Source organism: Colossoma macropomum, unplaced genomic scaffold, assembly GCF_904425465.1.
Source record: "Colossoma macropomum unplaced genomic scaffold, Colossoma_macropomum, whole genome shotgun sequence".
Taxonomy (NCBI): Eukaryota; Metazoa; Chordata; class Actinopteri; order Characiformes; family Serrasalmidae; genus Colossoma; species Colossoma macropomum.
The window spans coordinates 15,893,478-15,915,733 of NW_023494788.1; the positions used below are offsets into that span (position 1 = coordinate 15,893,478).

Consider the following 22,256-nt stretch of genomic DNA (forward strand, 5'->3'; position numbering starts at 1 on the left):
GTCGCTGGAGCCTATCCCAGCTGTCATCAGGCGGAAGGCAGGATACACCCTGGACAGGTCGCAAGTCCATCGCAGGGCAGACAGACAGACATACACAGTCACTCACACATTCACACCTAGGGTCAATTTAGAATCTCCAATTGGCCTGACTGCATGTCTTTGGACTGTGAGAGGAAACCGGAAACACACAGACACGGGGAGAACATGCAAACTCCGCACAGAAAGGTCGCCCGTCTAGGGAATCAAACCCCGGCCATTCTTGCTGTGAGGTGACAGCACTACCCACTGCACCACTGTGCCACCCCGGGAACGAAACAGAAAATGAAAATTCACTGGTGTTAATAAAGGTTGTAACTTTGCTCTGGCTAAGAAAATAGAGTTTGTGAAATGATAACGTGAACTGTGCATGCACATTGCATGCGCATCACAGCATATTTTGTGTCGCATCTTCTAACATACTTCCATCTGGTCCTGAGAGGTTAAACAGTGTTATTCTGATGATAAACATATTTTCCAACTGCTGTATCTTCTGCCATTGTTAAAGGAAGCCTCTCAACAACACATCTTTTGAAACCTTAACACAATTTTATGCTTGGTTTTAAAAGGCCTGTCTTATTAGTCTTCTCTCTGTTTGTGAGGGGTGTGGCCTTCTAGCTCAAAGCAGAAGCCGCCTAGTTCTCAGGGTTCTTTCCCCTCCTAGAATCATGGAGTCTCTTCTCATGCTACAGCCATATGTTGAAGATGTGGTCCAAAGGTGTTCCAAATGGAATGATTGAATTTGGTAATTTAGTGGGGTTGCTGTATGTAATGATTAATCTCTTAACCATTTGAACACGAGGGTCAGGATAAAGCCTTTAATTTAAAAAAATGTAACTGTAAAGTCTTTGATGTTGCCATGGCTTGGACCCATGTGTTAACAAGCAGGAGCATCATTACCATGTGATAAGCTGGACAGTGCTGAGAAAAAGCGGTGGTCATCTTGTTATCTTCGTGTTCATGGCCCACTAGTCTGCAATCATTAGTTGCTGTCATCACTCTCCCTGTGGCCATGGTGACTGTGATAGATGATGTATCTCTGCTGGATCGGTCTGGAGCCATTTAGTCAGTGTTATGTGTATGGGTTTTAGGGCGTATATGCGATACAGAGCAGGATGGCCCTCAGGCCAGGCTTTCCCAGGCCACATCCAGTCCGTGATGGATGAGAGGGGAAGCTGCTAAGCCCCTTTGGCCTGATAAATTTGCTCTACACTGGGCTTACTAATAGCCTTAGCCCCTGGTGTGGGTTTTCCAGTGGAGAGACACAAGGAAAAAGCAGGAGAGAGAGGGAAATGGAGAGAGAGACTAAGGGGAGATGGAGAGAGCGAATGAGAGAGAAAGGGGAAAATTAGGGTGAGAAGACAAGGGGAAAAGAACATAGGAGAATTGGCTGGAGAATTGGCAGCAGTTGTTTAGCCCCGGTATTGCCCTGCCGCACCTGGCCCTGCACCCTCCCCCACCACCCCCCACACCCCTGGCCCTGGCCCTGAGAGGCTAGTGCATGCAGTGGTGGAGTCATCTGGGGACAACACCACTCTAACTGGACTTCCAGACTAGCCCTGCACTTCCACCTCAGTGAACATTATAAACACAAGCCGTACCCTTCCACCCTGCCCTGGTTTTTCACTTGTAACTCAAGAGGTCCATACCATGGAAAAACAAATTTAATTGATGTGTTATATAATGCAAATTGCGACTTTCAAAATGTACTGTTCTCTTCCTAGTCCATACAGTCTATGTATTGAAATTAAGCTGCAAAAACAGTCTGTTCTGAATTGTTTTTGTGGTGTTGTGAGTCCACCTATTCTGCCTACAACAGTTTAGCCTCAGCCATTCACACTGAATTTTTAAGGAGCCTAGACTGCTTTTTCAGTGAAGTACAGTGCAGATGCAGCCAATCAGCTCTGTTGTATTTGCGTATATTGGTAACAAACATATACATATATCACAACAACAAGAACTGCCTGTTAAATTCTAAGTGATAAGACAAAAATATGTGAAACAATAAGTGTTCTTATGCGTTAATTCCCAAAGATAACATCACATGCCTGTGTCATACAAGCATATAGGAGTCTTGTTCACTGTGCAAGGAGGGATATGAACCTCTTGGCTCTTTGTAGAACTGTTTTGACAGCCCCCTGTCCTTGGTACTTAGCTGGTACATAGCTGAAGCCCTAACAGTTCAGAAAGACTGAGCAGAGCAGTTAGTGGCCCATTTAATGAAGTCACTGTCCCACTTCACTATCACCTACTGAACCCCTGTGAACGTCAGTCCAGATGTAGCATTGACAGCTGGGTCTAAATTCACATACCACTGTACTAAATAGTACATTTAAAATTGTGATGGCACCATTGGTGGTGTACTACTTTGACATACTATTTAGCATGAATGTATGCGGTTTGAGACACCTGATGATTTTCATATGCTGCTATGTTTATCGATAGATAAAACGATGTTTCCACCACTATTTTCACTTTTCTCCTTTAATGACAAACCAACGTTTTCACCTCATCCAAGCATTAAAACTTGGATATTTCTCTATTTTTCTGGTCTCTTTCTCGCTCCTTCTTTTTTGTAAGTGCTGTGTAGAAAAGCGTGTTCTTTCTCTTTTGTGCCTTGCCTCGCTGCTCGCTAATGGCTATTCATACAAAACCCTCATCCGCCAGGTCAATATGAGACATTGCAGCTAAAATTAGTCTGCCAAAGCCATCCATGTGACATGAAAGCAGAATGGTGTTGGAAACACTATCACACTTTAGCAAAAACGAATAAGGCTAATAAGGTTCTCAGCGTTATGAGGTGGGGGAGATGTACAGAATGTGGAAACTGGAGTCCCTCTGGTGTACTAGTGTGTAGTGAATTGGCCCTTAGGGTCATCATCCCAGTGCAGTGAGACATTCAGGACTGCTAGGTGGCCAGCAGTTTGAAAAGTTGTAGTGGTGACCTTCATAATAAGCCTTCACAATATATTGTTTGTTAATAGCAATATTGGCCTTTCCAATATGGATATCGCAGAAGGCTACAGTATGCAAATGAGCACTGCATCCAGTCACAACATTTTGTACTGGGTGCTGTGAGCATCTTGACCAATCACAGTTTCATATGAGCCTTTCTTTCATGCAGTCAAGTAAATTATTTAGGTCAAAAGGCCAATTTTTAACAATGTCACACATAATTTCACAATAATATAATAAATTTCACCTTTATCAGAGAAAACGCAGAGCTGGACTTTGCTAATATAACAGCTAACAAGCGACAAACTGTAGAACTTGAAAGCCGCTGAAAATAACCTTCAGCACTACCTCTATTTTCTCTTTTTTAAACAGGAGTACACAATAGACGTGTTTTTCAGACAGAGCTGGAAGGACGAGAGGTTGAAATTTGAGGGACCAATGAACATCCTGCGTCTGAACAACCTGATGGCCAGCAAAATCTGGACTCCAGACACTTTCTTTCACAATGGGAAGAAGTCGGTGGCACACAACATGACCATGCCCAATAAGCTACTGCGCATTCAGGACGATGGCACATTGCTGTACACTATGAGGTAGTCATCATGCTCTTCATGCTATCACTTACTGTGGTCAACATTCAGTTTAATGTTGATTTCCAATTTGAAGTAGGCTGATGTTCTATTCTAGTGCCAAAAGCCCTCATTCGGAAAGACCGTACAGTAGCAGTCATATGGGTTTTTCTTAGTGTAAATGCAGCTTTGAAGTCAAATATATTGTAACAGAAATACAGGACAGCTGCAGCCTAACTGATAACTTGCTAACTTATTACTGAAGGCATGATTGCTCATTCCATTAACATCTCACTTTCCCCACTGTTTCTTTTTTTTTGCTCTTTTAATATTTCTGCGCTGGCTGGTTTTTGTCCCGTGCCACATTCTGCTTGCTCTTTGCAATACCAAAGATCATTCTTTATACATGATGGACTAGCATTAATAAATTTTCAATTTTTAATTTTGGAATAGACATTAGGGACCAACTAGCAAGACCAGAGATCCTCTAAACGTTATTTTTTATTAGGGCTACACAAGACATGGTAATCATCATTGCGATAATGGCCTTTGCTGTACTGATTTCGCAAAAGGCTACAGTATGCAAATGAGTGCTGTAATCAGACACTTGCATTTTCACCAATCACAGTTCTAGTTTCTCTGGTTGTTTTGATGAATGAAAGTATTCATTTAATCCAACAAAAGTAAATTGTTTTGGTTAAAACAAAGCAAGTTGATCTTGAATCATGTCATAATTTATTTACTTATGCATTTTTAATACGTGCAAATAAAAAGTGAAAATAAGGTAACACTATGCAAATTATATATGGCATTTTTTCTGCCAATTTCAGTGCACGTATAGTTTAACATATAGGAAAAAATTAAATATTAAATATAAAATGTATCATAACCTTTAAACAGGCTGCATTTTAGGTCTTTTTTTATAATATATTAAATTTTGATCAGTTTGATCAAATGATCAGTAACTGTGCATTAAAATGTGGTGAAGTGTGTACTTAAATAAAAGTTGCTTTGACCAGGGGCTCCAAAACGTTTGCATACAACTGTATCACAAGTCGTATTGCAGGTTGTATAGTAATCACAGTATGTAGCAATATAATATCAATAGTAATATTGTGTCCATGGCATGCTGCCCTCTCACGCAAAAGAACTACAAATAAGTACTGTACATTTTTCTGGGGGTGGTAAATTGCACCTATCTGAGTGACTGCGGTGTTTCTGATGTTTTCAACAGCACCGATATTGTGATGTTAGCATTGAACATTCCTATGAGCTTCCTAATGGAAGAGACACACCATGGCCCTAGTCCCTCTTCAGCACACTCACGCTCTGAAGCAGGACAAATTGGAGTAGGCACTCTACATCACTCCATCGTGTTTTCCTTGCTTTGTTTTTTGTTTTGTTTTCAGAATCACTTTCCCCATTACCGAAATCTGGGAGTACAAATATGTCTTACTGCTAAATCAATGAGAATGTGATTTAGTGGTCAAGTGCATGTGAGAAAGAGAGGGGGGGGCGGGGGAGGGGAGAAAGCATAGGGATGGGGGAGGGAGGCCTCTAATTACTGGTGGAAAGCAGAGGAGAAAATAGAGAAGAATTACAGGACAATTAAAGTGCATCACTATTTTCATGTACTAATTTTCTGTGGCATGTGTGTGTGTCACAGGTTAACAGTACATGCAGAGTGTCCGATGCATCTTGAGGATTTTCCCATGGATTTCCACTCTTGTCCTCTTAAATTCGGCAGCTGTGAGTACCGTGGAATGGGCTCTTCATTAATATGTCTTTATATTGCTGTCAGGAGCTGAGCTAAGACCACCATAGCAAAATAGGGCTTTGGACACAGTGTGGAAGTGAATGGATTAGATCAATATATGTTCATCTTCATTGTACAACTTCTTTTTGCAGCTATTGAGTACAGGTTACCACTGTGACCAATATGAAAGGACATTGAGATCAATAGACACTGCAAAAAAGTAGACTGTTGTAAGAATATTATAAAATATAAACCATTTCTAGATATTTTGACTTGTTTTAAATAATTACGTATTGTCACTATGTCTTATTCCATTGGTAGATAGCTTGGCCCTTTTTAAGCATTATTTCCTTAAAAAAAAAAGGCAAAATTAGTGGTATCCTCGAATTTTGAGCATCCACAGTAGATTCTTTGTAGATACTCACCTTGTGCTTAGCTGATATTAAACTAAATGTATATTAAATGCAACTGAACTTTATGTTAAATTTAATAAATTCTCATCCAAAACCTATGCCTAAACCTAACCTTAACTTCAACCCACACCCTAAACCTAATCAAAAACCTGGTCCTAACCCTGATGCTGTCGACAATCTAGTTTCACCAGATAGTTTGTTAAGAATTAAAGCATCTGTAAGTCTCCTCCAAGGTTCTAGAGATTACCTCCATATTGTTGCTGTCGCACCAAAACTTCGTATCTCCATTTTTGTCATTTCTTCCTTTTATTACGTAATTTGAAAACCCCAGCTACATTGTTTACATTACAATTTAATGAAATGGTCCAAAATCTTGTTTAAAATAATCTTGTTACATTAACTTGCATTACAAGTAAATAATGTTTTTTCCTTCTCCCTAAAATTACCAAAGTTGAAGAAATGAGGTTTTGTTCTGCCAGCAGCAATATGAAAGAGAAATCTTATTCCCTTGTCAGATAACTTTGCTTATTTCTTGAATAAGCCAATGGACAACATGTATCTAGATAAAAAATGTCTAGAAATAAATTAAATAATCAGATATTTGGACTCAATTAAAATGATTTCTCCTGCCAAGATATTTTTTTTTGCAGTGTATATGCCAAACTACGTTCAATATATTGTATTATATTGTCACTACTATGTCAAAACCTTGTAACTCATTTACGTTTGTAGACCACTTATTTAGCTACCTGCCCTTTATATTGTGTGAACACAGTTTCATGATGAATGGGCCAATAGCAATGGAGCAATTGAGAAGATTCTGAACCTGTCACTCTCTAGTAATAACTCTCTCCATAGATGCGTATACAATATCAGAGGTGACGTATACTTGGACGAAGAATGCTTCAAACTCAGTGGTAGTGGAGGGGGAGAGCTCCCGATTAAACCAGTATGACTTGCTGGGACAGACTGTGGGCAATGAGACCATCAAATCCAGCACTGGTGAGTCACAATCCCTCATAAACAAGTTTTGTATTGAACACAGGATGAAATCTTTTCAAGTGCTTAAATCCTTTAAGTTTTATGATTTTGATAAGGTCCAACTCGGCCTACTCTGATTTCTATTTATATCTTGGTATCTTTTGTCCGTGTCTGACAAGAGATGTGAGCAGAATAGATGTGCTTTGTGGCTGTCTGGACATGCTTTTTGCCTGCTGTTTGAAATGTTTAAACAAATGACTACATGTCATTTTCTCCACTGCAATATTCTTAACGGCATCTCTGGACACAACTCAGCAGTGAAGCCAGAAACACTTACGTTTATTCCTCACCAACCCCCTCCATCCTGCGTGTGGTGTGCTCGCACTGTAGGCTGTGGCCACATTTCTTGCCCGGTGCCATTTAGTGGTTCAGTAAAGCGAACAGAAACGGCATGAGGCGAAAAACCCTCAACAAGACATTCCACTTCTGCTGAGTGCAGAAAAGCCCCAGTACACCACCTCACCAGCATTACAGACAAGCATGGCTAGCATTCCGCTGGGAAAGAACTCTCTGTCTCTATCTTTCTCCTGCTTGTAGTTTCTCTCCCTTTCTATCTGTCTGTCTTTTCCACTCTCTCCCCTCCACTTCTTTCTTCCTCACCCTCTCTGTACTGTCCCTCTCCTTTTTGAATGGGAAGAGATGTGTAGAGGGAACTGCTGTACACAACAGTGAGGGAAGCACCTACACATGTCTATACCTCTCTGCTTCAGACAGAGTTTGTGGACTGGAAAACAACAGCGTGACAGAGGAGTTTGAAGAAACAGCTCACTATGTACACTTCTCTGTACAGACATGCATACAATCTAATACAGTTTTCAAACCTCAAGAAACAAAGCACTTTAATTCTTATTTTCACAATAATAACTGTATAGGCCACTGTAGTATAGCCACAACAAGAGATTCATCAGAGCAATAGTGGTATTTTGGCATGGTAGTTCATATGTGGTTTCATTGTGTTAAATGGAAGAATGAATGCAGATTGTCAAAGATCAACTTCCTTTAGAAATTGAACCTTAGGGTTCTCCTTGTGATGGATGTGCAGGTACAGAGAACACACAACACTCAGTTCTCAGTTCAAGCTTTGTTATGGTGACTGGCTGGGGCCCACAGCTATTTAAGCTTTCGTTCCAAAGACCCCACATTTTAGGCACATATCTATGTAGATCAGTACTTCTTCTCTTACATCCTAGTTCCTGTAAACTCCCCTCGAGCCACTGTTCAATGCATATGATACATATCCTAGAGTTGTAATATAATGCAATACATATGTTTTTACGAGGTTATACAGTAACTTATTGAATTGCGATCAGTGTCAGGCCCCACATAATATCCTTCAAAACTTAGCTTCATCATTTACTTGTGCTGACAACAGGATAGATTAGTAAAGCCACAAATGGGATAAAATGTAACAGCTGTGTGAGGGGCTATGACTCCTCGCTCAAATACAGGTTTGAAATGCCAAATTCTGTTGATAGCTCTCTATTGATAGCAATGTTATTTCCAGCTTCTACCATGTTGGATTACTTTTTCACCAACGCACATCTAGTGTCAATTACAAGCAAACACAACATTTGTATGTTAGCTATTCTGCAGACTACGCCAGTGTTCATAGGGGAGTTATGGATAAGTCAATGAGGAACTATCAAAAGGAACAGCAAAGTGGAAAGCTAGTATTAATTGCTGGTACTTATTTTATAGCCATTATTTTATATTACTAGTCAATTTTTGTTTTTTAATTCATATTGCTCTTGTATTATTATTTTAATATCTGGTGTCAACCAAAGGATGATTCTTCTTTTGGATCCTGATTCATTTCAAGGTTTCTTCTTCTCATAGGGAGTTTTTCCTTGCCACTGTCACTCATCTGGGGCTTGGACTTGGATCTTCTCTGAGGCTGCTTTGTGACAATGGCCACGGTATAAATAAAGCTAGCCTTTACCTTCCCAGCTTGGTTTACCAAGTCTACCATGTAGACCTAGCAATTGCACATGACTAAGTTGATTAGTATAATTGGGTAATAATTGCTCTCTCACTGGGAACTGAAAACCGTATTCACCCTGCATTTGTGTGATTTTCACATTCACATTCATGTGAACCCTGCCTTCACATGAGGAAAAAGAATGGTCTTGAATTACTGAAAGTAATTCATTTATTCTGATGAAGCTTATTTTTTTACACTCATAAAGCTAAAACAAAGTGAACTGCATTTTAAACAGAGTTCTATCTTCAGGGTCAAACTTGAGGAATAAAGACGAGTTCAATTAATTGTGATTATCCACACAAAAATAATGCAGTTTAACATGTTTTACTATTTTAATTGTTTGACAGCCCTAGTATTTACACATTTTCTTGTTGCTGTTGTTTCACTTGGGATTTTGATTGGAAGTAAGTTTTATTTATTTTATTTATGCCGGGTTCTGACAAGAGAGATAATAAGAATAGATGGGGCTACCAGTAGATATTTTGAGAACAATGAATATAAATTGTAAAGGATCATAAAAAATTTCTGTACACAGTGAAATACCATACCGCGACACTGTAAGTGATTTAGAGACAGATACATTGTGTATGCTGATGTCTAGTGTCTAGCAGTGGCGGATCAATGGTCAGGTTGATTGAACTGTACTCAGTAGCAGCCTGTGAGCCTCCAGGGACAGTGAAGCATGCACTCAATACACACATCTTCTGAAATGTAGCACATATTCGCCTGCCGCTGGATGAGGCTGTGTAAAGGTCATCCTGATCCTATAGTTCTGGTGATCTCTGGCCTTTTTCATCATGTGGTTGTCAGGGTAACGTGGAAATGAGCTGACACTAGTGGGGGTCTGAATTTGTCAGGCTGTGGTGCTGAAGATAAGTGTGGCTCTTTTATGTCCCCATGGACAGAATTCTCAGGCTGGTAATGGAGGTGTCCTAAGGGAATCAGCCATTAATGCCTTCTTTAAGGACTGTTCCATCAGCCCACCAAGAAACAGGAAGAACGTGTGCACACAACTAAAGCTTTTTTTTTACAGCCCAAGAATTTCCTGTTCGGGTCCAAACCTGCCCAAACCACAGTTTTGAGTCCGACCCCAAACCAAGCCTGATGAAATTTTGTTTTCAAACAGACCCTGACTCGAAACCACATCATCAAGTTTTGGGTACAAAACTGACCTGAGTACAACATTCTATCTAAAATTGACCCATCATCACTCAAAGTGCCAAATAAAGCCATGTTTTTATTGATAGCAGCAGTTAAATTAAAGTACAGAATCTAAAATATAATATCATAAAACATTAAATTCCATTTGAATTAATCTAATAATCAAGCAATGCCTTTGAACGACATCCCAAACATTTTTAATCTACATAAACATACGGTGCTGTTTTTCACTCTGTGTAGTGCTTATATAGAGAGATGACAGCCTTCACCTGTTTAACCCTAAAAGTCTTTCTGTACATACAACATATTACATACAGGGTTCGATTTGAGGAGGGATGTGATGGGAAGCCATCCTTGTGTTCTAAAAAAAATGACAAAAACCATCCCCCCTTGTTAAACGGCCATCCCCCCTTTCCATCTTTGCATTATCACTTAAGATGTGTAATATCAATATTTTCTTTACATCTAAGTGAGTGTGACACTACAGAGTGCCTGAGGCCATATAAACAAGTTATTATCAGTTATAACTGAGAGTTTTGTTACTAAAATCCTGAGTAAATAATTAACATGTTAAGAGGCATCAATAAATTGTTTAGCATACCATATTGTGAGCAGTACTGAGTAGCTCACGTCTTACAGAGCTGTTAGCCTTATGGATCTCGATGCTAAATTATCTCAACGTGCTTTGTTTCGCAGGGGCACAGTCATGCTGGAACAGGAAAGGGCTTTCCATAAACTCTTGCCAAAAGTTGGGAACATTTAAAATGTTGTTGTATGCTGTGGCATTAACATTACCCTTCAGTGGAACTAAGGGGCCAAGCCCCAATTCCAAACCCTAACTTAGCCTTATGTGCAGCTGTTTGGCCATGGAAACCCATTTCATGGTGTTCCTGACACATAGTTCTTGTGCTGATGTTGCTTCCAGGGGAGTTTGGAATTCACACTACAATAATAGCACGTATAGTTGACCAAGGGTACCAAGTAAATCTCCTGATTGTGTGATGTTAGATTGTGTGATGTTAGATTAAACCCTTAAATGGCCAGGGCAAGTTTTATTACACACTTCTATAATCTAAGACGCTCAGCCAGTTTACATTAATGTCCATGTAGTTACTGAACAATAAGTCTTAGAATGTATTAAGCCTGGGGTTTTAAGGGGTTAATAATTCACTATAACAGTCTCAGTGTGGAGTCTAGCATAGGGCAAATCTGGGTCATCAGGTACACTTGAACGCATACACTTTATCTGAAGGGCTATTTAAGACGACACTGGCTCTAAAACACTTAAGGACATATTTTCTACATTTAAGTAGTAATCCGAAGAATGAAGAGATTATTCTAAGTGCATTTCACATGCAAACATGAGTCTGGCCTTTAAAAGCTAGTCAACTGTGTTTACTCACATAGTACCCAGATGCACAGAAGATATACAATGTACACAAAACTACAGGCAACGCAAATGAATGAAGGCAATTATTGTCCATGAAAGCGTTTGAATAAACTGAACTAATCAGGTTTTATAGTTTACAGTGGAGTGTGCCAGATGATGTTTTATTTATAGCACCCTCCACTCAGATAATTGCATGGAAAGATGATTACTGGATCCATAATAAATGCATGACTGCTCTTAGTCACATGTTTGTTTTCTGTGTGAATTCCCATGTCCTGTGCCTGCCTTCCTTGCTCTCTGAGTCTTGTTGCTCCTTCATGTCTTGCTTTGAGAGAAGCATTCATCATTTTGGCGTAATTGGTGGCTTGACTCATACTTGTATCAAAGAAACTGTGAGCCACGTTTCTGCAGTGCCACCCTGCTCGACGATGACACATCTGCATTTCAAACAACGATCGCCATGGTGATGGTCCTGCAGTTGGTGGGAGAAGAGAGCTGCTCATGATCGCTCGTAGCAGTTAGGAGGCTAGATCTTTGTTCTTGTTTGGAACACAGGCAGAGAGAGAGGAAGAGGGATTGTGTTCGTGTATTTGTAGAGGTGTGCTATGTATAAAGTTGCCTAAGTCTGTGATGTCCTTGGCATCTGCTGTTTATTGCCAGTCACTTAGCAAGTCCGATAAAACTAGGCCTGTCGAACTACAATAATAGCCCTTACTTATTATATTTGAATAATGAATCTTGATTAATCACATTGTTTTGTGTAGTCACAATTAATTGCTTTTGTTTAATTGCTCAAATTCAACCTTATATTTGTTTTCATTTAAAAAGCAGTACATTTTGTAATATATATTAGAGTAGACACAAAAAACTTCATCACAATGTATCTATTTTACTGACATCCAGTGAGAGCAACAATTACTGTATACATCATATATGTCATATATCAGTGGTGAACCATGACTATTACAACCAGGCCTTCAAATTGGGCCATAAATATAAAACCTTAGTAAAAGAAAAAGAAAAAAATGCACCTCAACGATAATGCTAATACTAGTGTCCCTATAGGATTACAGTAATTTGTTTGTGCTAAGTGATTTGCATGAACACCTTCTGACTAGACTGAAGTAAGCTTCTTATTTGAAATACCCATTCCATTAAGCGGTGCAGCAGTTACAATTCAGTGCATTTAGGCACCAGAATGTAACTGCTGCAGCATTTAAGGTGGAATGGAAAATTTGAATGATTACAGAAATCCTCTTGGAAAGTTCTAGATTAAACACAGACATTTGAAGCCTCTATAGAACAATCCATGATTTGCTTAAAGCTTGTAACAGACATATTAGCATATATTTTACCTTGTAACAATTTCACAGTGACTCAGTTGAGAGACCTGGTTTAGAGCTGCCGCTGCTGTTTTCTACTTCTAACAGCCCATTAATTAAGCTGCCACTTCAATTCAGTCAGTGAAATTTCTGGGACTTGCAGAAGGTGTACAGTGACTTTTTTTTATTCATGAAATTGGTCCCACTTATTGGAAATCAAAACATGATTGGTTGATTCCTCTGTCATTTTGTAATGTGCTAATGTGTTAGAGGAGAGCTTGCTTTGCTATATCTACTGAGATACCACAGAGAAAAACACATGGCATTTAAAAAATGTAACCCTTTTGTTTCCACCCTATACTTAATAAAATAAGAGTAGTGTTAGTATTAGTATTTTATTCTGTTAAATAAATATAACTAAAAATCCACAGAGCTGCAATTTTTTGTTCCCAGAAATCATTAGGCCTTCTTTGAAGTCCTAGAAGGCCCTAAGTGTTCCCCTGAGTGTTGTACATGTAGTCAATGATTCCACCTCTTCTGCGATTGTGGCCTCTCACTCTTGTGAGAGGAACTGTAGCTTTTCTGTTTGCCTTTTTTTTTTAATTTGCTGCTTGTTGATTTCTTCAGAGGTCTCCCACAAGCACTGTCCACCATAGTCAAACAAATGTACTGACGTTTTTGCTTCATAAGCCATTTTGAATGAGAGGGCTACAGTCCAACAATCTATGTAGACTGTGTGAGCAGCTGGGCTTCAGCATGGACAATTAAGAGTGGTCAAAGGTTCAAATAAGGAAAATTCCTTGATGGCATTAAAACATTAATGGCACTAATAATTCATCTGAAGGCCCTAGGTCAAACACAGTTCAGTGCACCAATGACAACCCCATTTCACAAGTAGTATTTAATAAACACCTCAGACATATTGAGGCATATTTGACAGACTGGGCTTTCTTATAAAGAAAATGAATTAAATATGTGCTAAAACAATTCAGTGCATTTGCATGTTCACAAATGAAATGAAGTAAGCACCACTGCACTAGCATAAAAAAGAGAATGAGTCACATTGCCACATGTGATGTAGGCCAGCATGAAAAATGTTGCTTCGCTGTCACTGTGAAAATAAAGTCTAGTACATTTGATAAAGTATAAAATATTGAGGTAAATCTGTACATACAGAAGCTAAACGAGGCATTAAGCATATACACAGTGTAAAATGATCACTTGTGAGGGTATTTGACATTTAATATGGACCATTCTACAGAACTGATTCAAAGTCAGAGCTAAAACACATTTCAGACTTTTAACTAGCTTGGACTTTAGACTAAAATCCTTTTGCTTGGAGTAAACCTATACCTTAATATGTTTATTTTATTAAGATTAATGACTGAACATTCCATTTTCTCACTATCAAAACAATCATAATACTAGTGCTTAGGGTTTGGGACAGCCACCACCCAATAGAAAGTACACTATAAGTGATGATTTTGTATATATTTAGCTTATTACTGTCGCAAATAATGCATTAGGTTTAAATAGATCATAAATATCTGTGCTCTGAATGCGCAAATTTCTTACTGTGGGACCATGGTTTGAACTAATTCATTAGAAAGGTTCATATAAACTGAATTGCCGGTTCAATAACTACACTTTCCTTGAATCTAGCTACAGTATTTTACTGGGTATACCTTCCATACAGATGCGGTTTGTAGGTGTACCTGATAAAATATAGGTGCAGTTTGTATGTATAGCCCACAGTTTATCAGCCCCCCCTCTACTCTGCCAGAAATGGGAAAGGGACAGTCAGAGGACCACTGCTGAGCAGCTATTATTTATGTGGTGAACCATTCTCAGCACACCAGGGACAGCAACATGATAGAGGCATGTCAGGGGATGTTGTGTTGTTTTAAACACATCAGTGTCACTGCTGAGATGAAAACAGTCTGCCAACTGAAAATATCCAGCCAAAAGTGGTTGTGTGGTCTGAAGCTGACCACTAAGGAAGGACTAGGATTACTAGCACAAATTGTGTGTGTAAATATATGAGCTATGATCTCTAAATGTACATCTGTACAACAAGATATTTCAAATAAAGTGGCCAGAAAGAGTTCACAATGTGTAGAATCCTCAGTAATGCTACTGGGCCTGACATAACAGTGCAACATGAATTACAGTTATGTCAAGTGGAATCACAACATAACTTGCTACATATTCATGGCTTCCTGGCGTATTAACGCTTTTGTTTCTGGCTGACTGTTTTTGTCCCAATATTTGAGCGAATGCACTCTTTTAGTGGTGTGGTGCCAGCCCCTAGTGACGTCGTCCTGTTCAAATTTCATCTTCACGCCATAATTACGATCTTCACGCTACACAGACAGTGGCCTTAAGCTGCTCCACATACACTACACTATCTCTCCTTCCCTTTTCTGTCTCTCACTCTTCTGTGTCACTCTTTCTATCTCTCTCGCTCTCACTCACACACTCTCACTTCATCCTCCTCCTTATCCGCCGCGCACACAGGCATGGGGAGAGGCATGGCAAATTGAATTAAGGAGATAGAGAGCACCACAGGGCACTGAGAGTACACGAGCTCATTTGAGGCAAATTCTTCTGCGCTAAAGCTACGCACCAGTCCAGCCTTGCGCGCTTCCGTGAGGGACAAACGGAGGCAGTGAGTGTGGAGTGTGCACTCCGACAAAAGAGGGGAGAGTGTGTCTTAGAGGATTAGATCGGGGTAAAATCCCTTTTCTGTGTGCTCGCTCTATAGAAAGAGAGAAGGAGTTTCCCTCTCTGCCAAGTGACAGCATCAAGGCATCCTCCACCAAGCGCAAAGAATCCAGATACATTTCTCTCTTCTGTTGCCATGGGCAACGCACATCTTGCTCACGCTCTCTCTCCTTCTGTCTCGTGGACAGTTTTCTGTGAGAGATCTTCTCTTCCAAGCCAGGCAGCGTGCCATGTTGCTGTAGCTCACAGAGCTATTGAGACGCGCAAATTACACCGGCCTAATGTGTTAACCACTTCATGCCATTGTCACACTTATTCTCCAACTTCGCCCCATTGTCTCCTCTCAGGCTGTTGAGTTACCAGCTCTGAATCTGCGCTGACTTGATGTTTTAAAATTTGGTTTAATGGAGAGTGTTCCTATTATACAAGAGAAAATGTGGCCATGTGTAGGCTAAGACAGAAAAAAGAACAAAAGTTAGAGATTCTAGTTTTATACTGGTGCCACTGCTAGACGAAAATATAACCAATCTGAAAAAAAAAAGTTTTTGTGCCTGAATATGGCATGAGTTTCTCCAGTGAGGTGTAGCAGTTTTAGGACAAAGAAAAAACTTAAACATTTTTTTGCAAATTTTATTTGTTTTACTGAATTTAACATAAATTTTGCACAGTACACATTTCATGTCTTCTTTTTTCCCCAATATGTTAAATTCAGCAAATAAACTAAATACTAAAAGTAACTAATAAAAACAAAATTAACTAAACATAGTTCAGTGCACATAAATTTTGCATTAAAATGTGCAGAAAGGTGTTCACTTCAATAAATATAATTTATTAAAGCATGTAGCTTCACTGATATGTAGCCCAGTGGTAGAAGAGGTGAGCCATCAACTAGAAGATTATGGGTTCAGACCCCAGGACTGGCTGCTTGTGGGGTTTATGAAATGCTCTTGGGCAAGGCACTTAACTCCCACAGGGGTTAATGCTCTTCTGGTGATGCTGTTGCTCCCAGACTGAGCATAGTTAATCAGCGAAATGACAAATTTCCCTGTAGGGTCATTACAGTTCATAATAATCAAACCTCTTTCATCATTCAATGTTTCATAAATTGCTAAAGATGGGGAATATCATACCTAAACAGAAAACCAGCATATTCTAATCAGCTTTTCTCACGTTTGCTTTGTCATAGTAATGTATAATTGGAACCGCTCACAGTATTCTTAGCCTTATTTACTGTATGAGACCCTCTCCTTCTCTTTCCAGGCGAGTACACAGTGATGACAGCTCACTTTCATCTGAAGAGGAAGATTGGTTATTTTGTGATTCAGACGTACCTGCCATGCATCATGACAGTCATCCTGTCTCAGGTGTCCTTTTGGCTCAATCGGGAATCCGTGCCTGCCAGGACTGTGTTTGGTGAGTCCTAGAAATTATTCTTAGGCTTGCGTAACTCACAATGCTGTGTATACATTGTTACACATATCATCGCTGACCAAAAAACATGTCTCTGTTTTTGTCGGTTTTTATTCTTCTTCTTTATTTGAACACAGCAGCTGCCCTACATTATGCGAAAATTTCATGATGAATGGACCAATAAAAATGCTCTACAATTGCTTAGAATGAAATCTCTTTACCCTCTCTTTGCCCTCTTATTTAAAGTTACCATTCTGGAGATGTGACAATATCTTTTATTTCCGGAACTTAAATCATCTGCCGCTGTCTATTCCACCTGGCCTCATACAATATTGCACATTTTTGCATTTTATCTATATATGCAGAACTGTGCAAATGTTTTAGGCACCTGATGAAATTAGGAAAAATATATCTGAGCAGGAAGCATTTATTTGCTAAGAAAACACTAATATTGGAATAAATACAATTAGCACAAATAAAATAAATATTGATTAGTCGATGTATTTGCTATTTCCAAAGCTCTCTTCATGGCAGCCCAGTATTACTTGTAGTTATCATTCAGCCTAATGGGAAATAGCAGCACATACATTAATATTTTAGTTACATAAATTCAACATAACTTAAAATTAAATTATTCACATCAGACTGCTACAATGTTTCTTTAGAGTCACTACATAATGTTCAGTTTCCAGTTTATGAAAATCTAATCGATGGGTTTTAAACAGCAATGACATAGCACTTGCCACAGTTACCGTTAGAGTTACCATTACATACAAAAACCACTATAACCAGACCATCCTAACAGTGGGAACTTTCATACACATACAGAGTTATTAACATTGAAATTATTTTGACATGAAATTTGAAATTGAGGCATTCTGACAAAAACAGAAATTGTAGTTGTGTATGCACTACATCTCAATAGGGTACATTTTCCGCATTGTTTCATAAAGTTTGTCCAATCTCACAACAGTAGCAGGTAGCAAGGCATTTGTATGCACAGCATGGAGAGGTCAATTAAGAACATATTCTGATTTACAGGTACATTCCTTTGAGTATATAAATGGGATGACAGGGCTTAGATACATCCCTTACTCAAGGAAACTGCAGCTGTACAACCTCTGGCACACAGGTTAATTCCCAGATTACAATATTCCCAAACAACTCCATCCCCCTCTGGTTTGTCAGTAGTCTACACCAGTACCCCATGCTGTTTATCATGTGATGATTTTTTATATCGCTTAGTTAAAATGCACTTACACCAACACTGCGTGATTCTTTATCGTGTTCTCTTGTTTTCCCAGCATGCACATTCCACTCAATAAATAGGCAGTATGGAAATGAGTGCATCCTCAGAACGGCTCACTAAATCCGTCAGAAGGTGGCATGTGTCGCTGATAAATGTGTCACGCCAGGTTTATGATTTATGATGGCTTTTATAGCTGAAGGTTATAAAGTGCTGCTGCCTTGTGATCCCTGCTTACGACAAAAATCAATGGCAATTAATCTTCGATGACACTGGAAGGAATTGTAGATGTAGGGGCTTGGCTGAGGAAGAATTTTAAGACCTTGAATTTGAAATCTTTGTGGTGTAAACATTATAAAGTGAGTGGTGTAATTAACAGCAGTGCGGGCGGGGCAATGGCACTGGGGCCCATAGCGCAGGATGGGCTTATGGCAACCAAAGCCCCTAAGGTCTTTAGTGGATCCCTTACATTGCTACTTATGTAATTGTATCCCCATGACCCCTGGGTAGATATGATTTAATAATATACTGTAACCAGCCTACATTACAGCATCAACTTGATTAAGGCCTAACATCTTTAAGTAAGAAAGAAAATTACATTTTCTATAACATTGTTTACATTTTTATTCATCAATCTAACCTTTATTAGAGCACCACCTTGGCTGGGACAATATTGAGCAAGAAAGCAAACACTGCTTTTTTCAAAATACTAAAAGTAATTTATATATGAGTGACCCTACTTAAGATCGCAGTTATGCCACTATGGAAACTGAAAAATATGTCCAAAATACTTAATCAACTTTCTTGCTGAAGTATTTTCAAGTATTCCCAAGTCTCTTGCTCCAGGCTGAGGCCTTTAGCTGGGAAAAGAACGGAATTAATCAGAGTTTCGGAAGGAATTATGGGGTCCAGGTAGAGAACTCTGTCTGGTTACCGTGGAGATTCCCTCAGCTTTGTGCTACTAAGCAGGTAATGTTCAGTAGTTGAGTCTCTCTCTCTTCCTCCATCCCCTGCCTCTCTGTCTCTCACCCTCTTCTTTTTTCTCCCCTGTCCTTTTCTCAGGTTCCCTGTTTTTCATTTTTTTTGCCTTTTCCTTCACTCTAGTCTCTACACTTTCTGCCCAAAGCTGTTCTGGCAGTTGTCCAGCTGTCTGTCTCTTTCTCTCTCTCTCTCTTATCTGCTGTCCTCGCACTTCAGTGATAGACTCCCCTCCAGATTTTTACTGTCTGCAGTTATTCAGAGCTAATGCTCAGCTCAGCCAGCCTAGGTGAACAGCAGCCAGCTTCAGAGGAGTGAGAACCTCACCTTGGGCTCTGGAACTAATATCCATCCACAAGCCTGTTACTCTTCCTGCCTTCCATCCGAAATCTGGGTCACCTTTTGTGTGATTCACCTGTTTTACAGCTCTCATATAACAGCTGTAAAGCATGGATGGTGAGGGCATAGATCACAGGTTTGGAATCAATTGTCTTATTAATTGTTAGTTTATTCATGAACAACTTATACGGTGTAGATTTAAATATCAAAAACAAGACACCAGAAGGGGTTCAGATGTTTTATTTAATATGTCGAGTTGTTGTGGGAACAAGATGTTTATGATGAGAATTAATATGTGTGAATTATATAGTCATTTTATCACCTAATATCAAGCTGGGAGAGTAAAGGCTAGCATGTGCTTGTACAGTGTCACTTCGGATCACTAAGGATGGAATGTCCTGATGATTGGGCCAACATTTAGACACTTGGAGACTCCATTTGCGAACGCTTTGATCACCACTTTGCAAAATAGACATTCTGGATCTTACTTTTATTCCAACTTCATTATAGATGTTCTACAGCTCCATCTCATTAATTATGGAATGATCCATGGTGGTCATTTTGGACACATTTCAAATCTCTTCATTTTTTTCAGCTTCCTACTAATTATTTGAAACATTTTATACATGTATATGCAAGAAAATCTGTTTTGTATTATTGAAAGTAGCGGATATGCAGAGAGCACAGTTGTTTGCTAATGTATGAGGATATCCACTGCAGGTAGCGCACGTGTGGTTACAGGACAGCGCTGGTGAACCTCTGGCTGTTAATCTAATATGATAATCATGAATGTCACTGTTTCATTTTTGATGATGTTGCAGCTGGTCTGTGCATATGTTAGAAAGGTCTTGAAATGTGGAGCAGCTCAGATGTGAGTCAGACTGGCCATATGAAAGCCAGGAGAGAACACCATCTCCCTTTAGCTATATGGTACAAGGCCAAATAGTCGTTCACCGTAACTAATGCATGTTGTCTGGTGCAGGTTATTTTCTGTATGTGTGTGTGTGTGTTTGTGAGTGAGACTGAAAGAGAGAGACAGAGAGAGTGTTTGCTTTAGAGGGCATTTAAATTGTATGGATGAGTGCTTTTAGGTAATTATTTTTAGAGTACTGTAACAGAAATAGGATTGGTGAAATGTGTGTTGTGTCTTGAGTAGTGTGCGTGAAAATGAGACATGTAAAGGATTCAGCAATGTGTTTGTGTGTTGTTCCAATACTATGGACTGTCTTGTTACATGAAACTGTATTTTATAGTAATGCTTTTTTTTTGAAGGCTTATTTGTTAATGTTCTGGTGTTTCACATCCCTGACAGTCTTCTTTTGCAGGTCAGTCTCCTTTCTAACACATTTAAATGCCTGATAATGGGGATTTTTCCCAGACGCATGAAGTACTAGAATACCTTATTTTAGGATTCCATTTTAATGCTTGTATTAAGCCTTAGCAAGTCAATAGCTGGTAATACACTGGCTGATTGTTGCTAATTTATTAAGCAATAATCAAGCTGAATTATGTACAATCATTTGAACAATTCAAGCAACATTATTACAAGTTTCAACATGGGTTGCATATGTGACCTGGTATTACATTAGCTGATGGTAGTAGAAATGTTAATGTATTTGGTGCGAACTGACAGTTGGTCACCCCTGGATATCAAATATTTATGTCAGAATATAAACCTTTATAAATTTGCAGTGTGGACTTCTACTTTACTTGCCTGGTTATACATATCATTCAGCTGCTGTTGAGAAACCTCAGTAGGGATGAGGCATACACACAATATATTTCTCTCTCTCTGTCTGATTCTCTCTCTTTATACTCTGGAACCCTTTCCCAAATGATATTGACAAAAACATGAAAATTCTCTTTCTGCAGGCCCCCGATAGTGGCCATTCTGCTACCAGAATGGAAATTGACTCTGAAATTTTGAATTAGGTTAATAAAATAAAATATTTTCCTTGTAACTATATCAGCAGATTAACCAGGAGGCTGTTGGCTGTCTGTGTGTGAAATGTTATGACTCTGTGTTGAGCTGCTAGTGAGCAATAAGGGGTGAAAGGGGAGGGGTGAGAACTCCCTGCACATGGTCAAAAAAAGTACTGTGCAGGTACATACAATGTAAATGTACCCTCAAAGCTACAACAATAGTTTTAAGGTCTAAATCTGGACCTTAAATATGTTTTTCCTAGGGAAAGAGTATGCATGTTATGTTTTCCTAACCTAATGTTTCAAAACAGAACAATAAAATAAAAAGCATGGAGTGAAGACAGGATGTGTGGTGTCAGTACAGCTTAAAAATGTAATTTCAATGGAATATAATACAATTATGTTTGCTAATTAAAGGTACTAAAGATGTACTCTTAAGAGTACCACCCCAGTGACAGAAGAGGTGTACTGCCCCAGTGACAGTTTGCTGTGAAAGTGTGCTGTGAAAACAATTCACACTTCTCCACAAAGACAGCCATGCCATGCTGAGATAAAACAGACAGGACACCCGCAGCTTTCTTGATGTCAAAAACTGTGCTTCAAAATAGCACTTGACTTGCTAGCTCACCTATGAAGACGCCTCCATATTTTCATCAAAATATATTCCATCAACATTACTGAGGTAAAAAAAATGCATAGTTCAACTGTGGGACCTCCAAAACAGGTGGAAATTGCATTTTGTGGTTACTGTGAGAAAATGAGTTAAATTTCAGTGATTTGTCAAATATGCACAAGAATAAGATGGACATAAATATTATTATTGTACACAGAAGAAGCAGAGGCACAAGGAATTCTTCTGAATCCAGCATGTTATGACTTAGAGAGTGTGCGTTTTGAACTGTTAAGGAAATTCTGCTTTAAAAGAATCTGAAGATTTGAGATTGTCTGGCACATCTCTTCCATCACTACGATTAAACATTTTACAGAGCACCTTTATTGGTGTATTGCACAT

General features: G+C 39.1%; 1 protein-coding gene across 1 annotated transcript in view; it reads left to right on the forward strand.

Moving 5' to 3' along the window:
- Positions 1-22,256, forward strand: part of LOC118806921 (gamma-aminobutyric acid receptor subunit alpha-2) — a 54,089-nt gene that overhangs the window by 25,706 nt on the left and 6,127 nt on the right. Inside the window, exons 5-8 of the mRNA XM_036568625.1 lie at positions 3,364-3,584; positions 5,227-5,309; positions 6,588-6,731; positions 16,609-16,761. Coding sequence (XP_036424518.1) covers positions 3,364-3,584; positions 5,227-5,309; positions 6,588-6,731; positions 16,609-16,761 — 601 coding nt within the window. The remainder of the gene's footprint in view (positions 1-3,363; positions 3,585-5,226; positions 5,310-6,587; positions 6,732-16,608; positions 16,762-22,256) is intronic.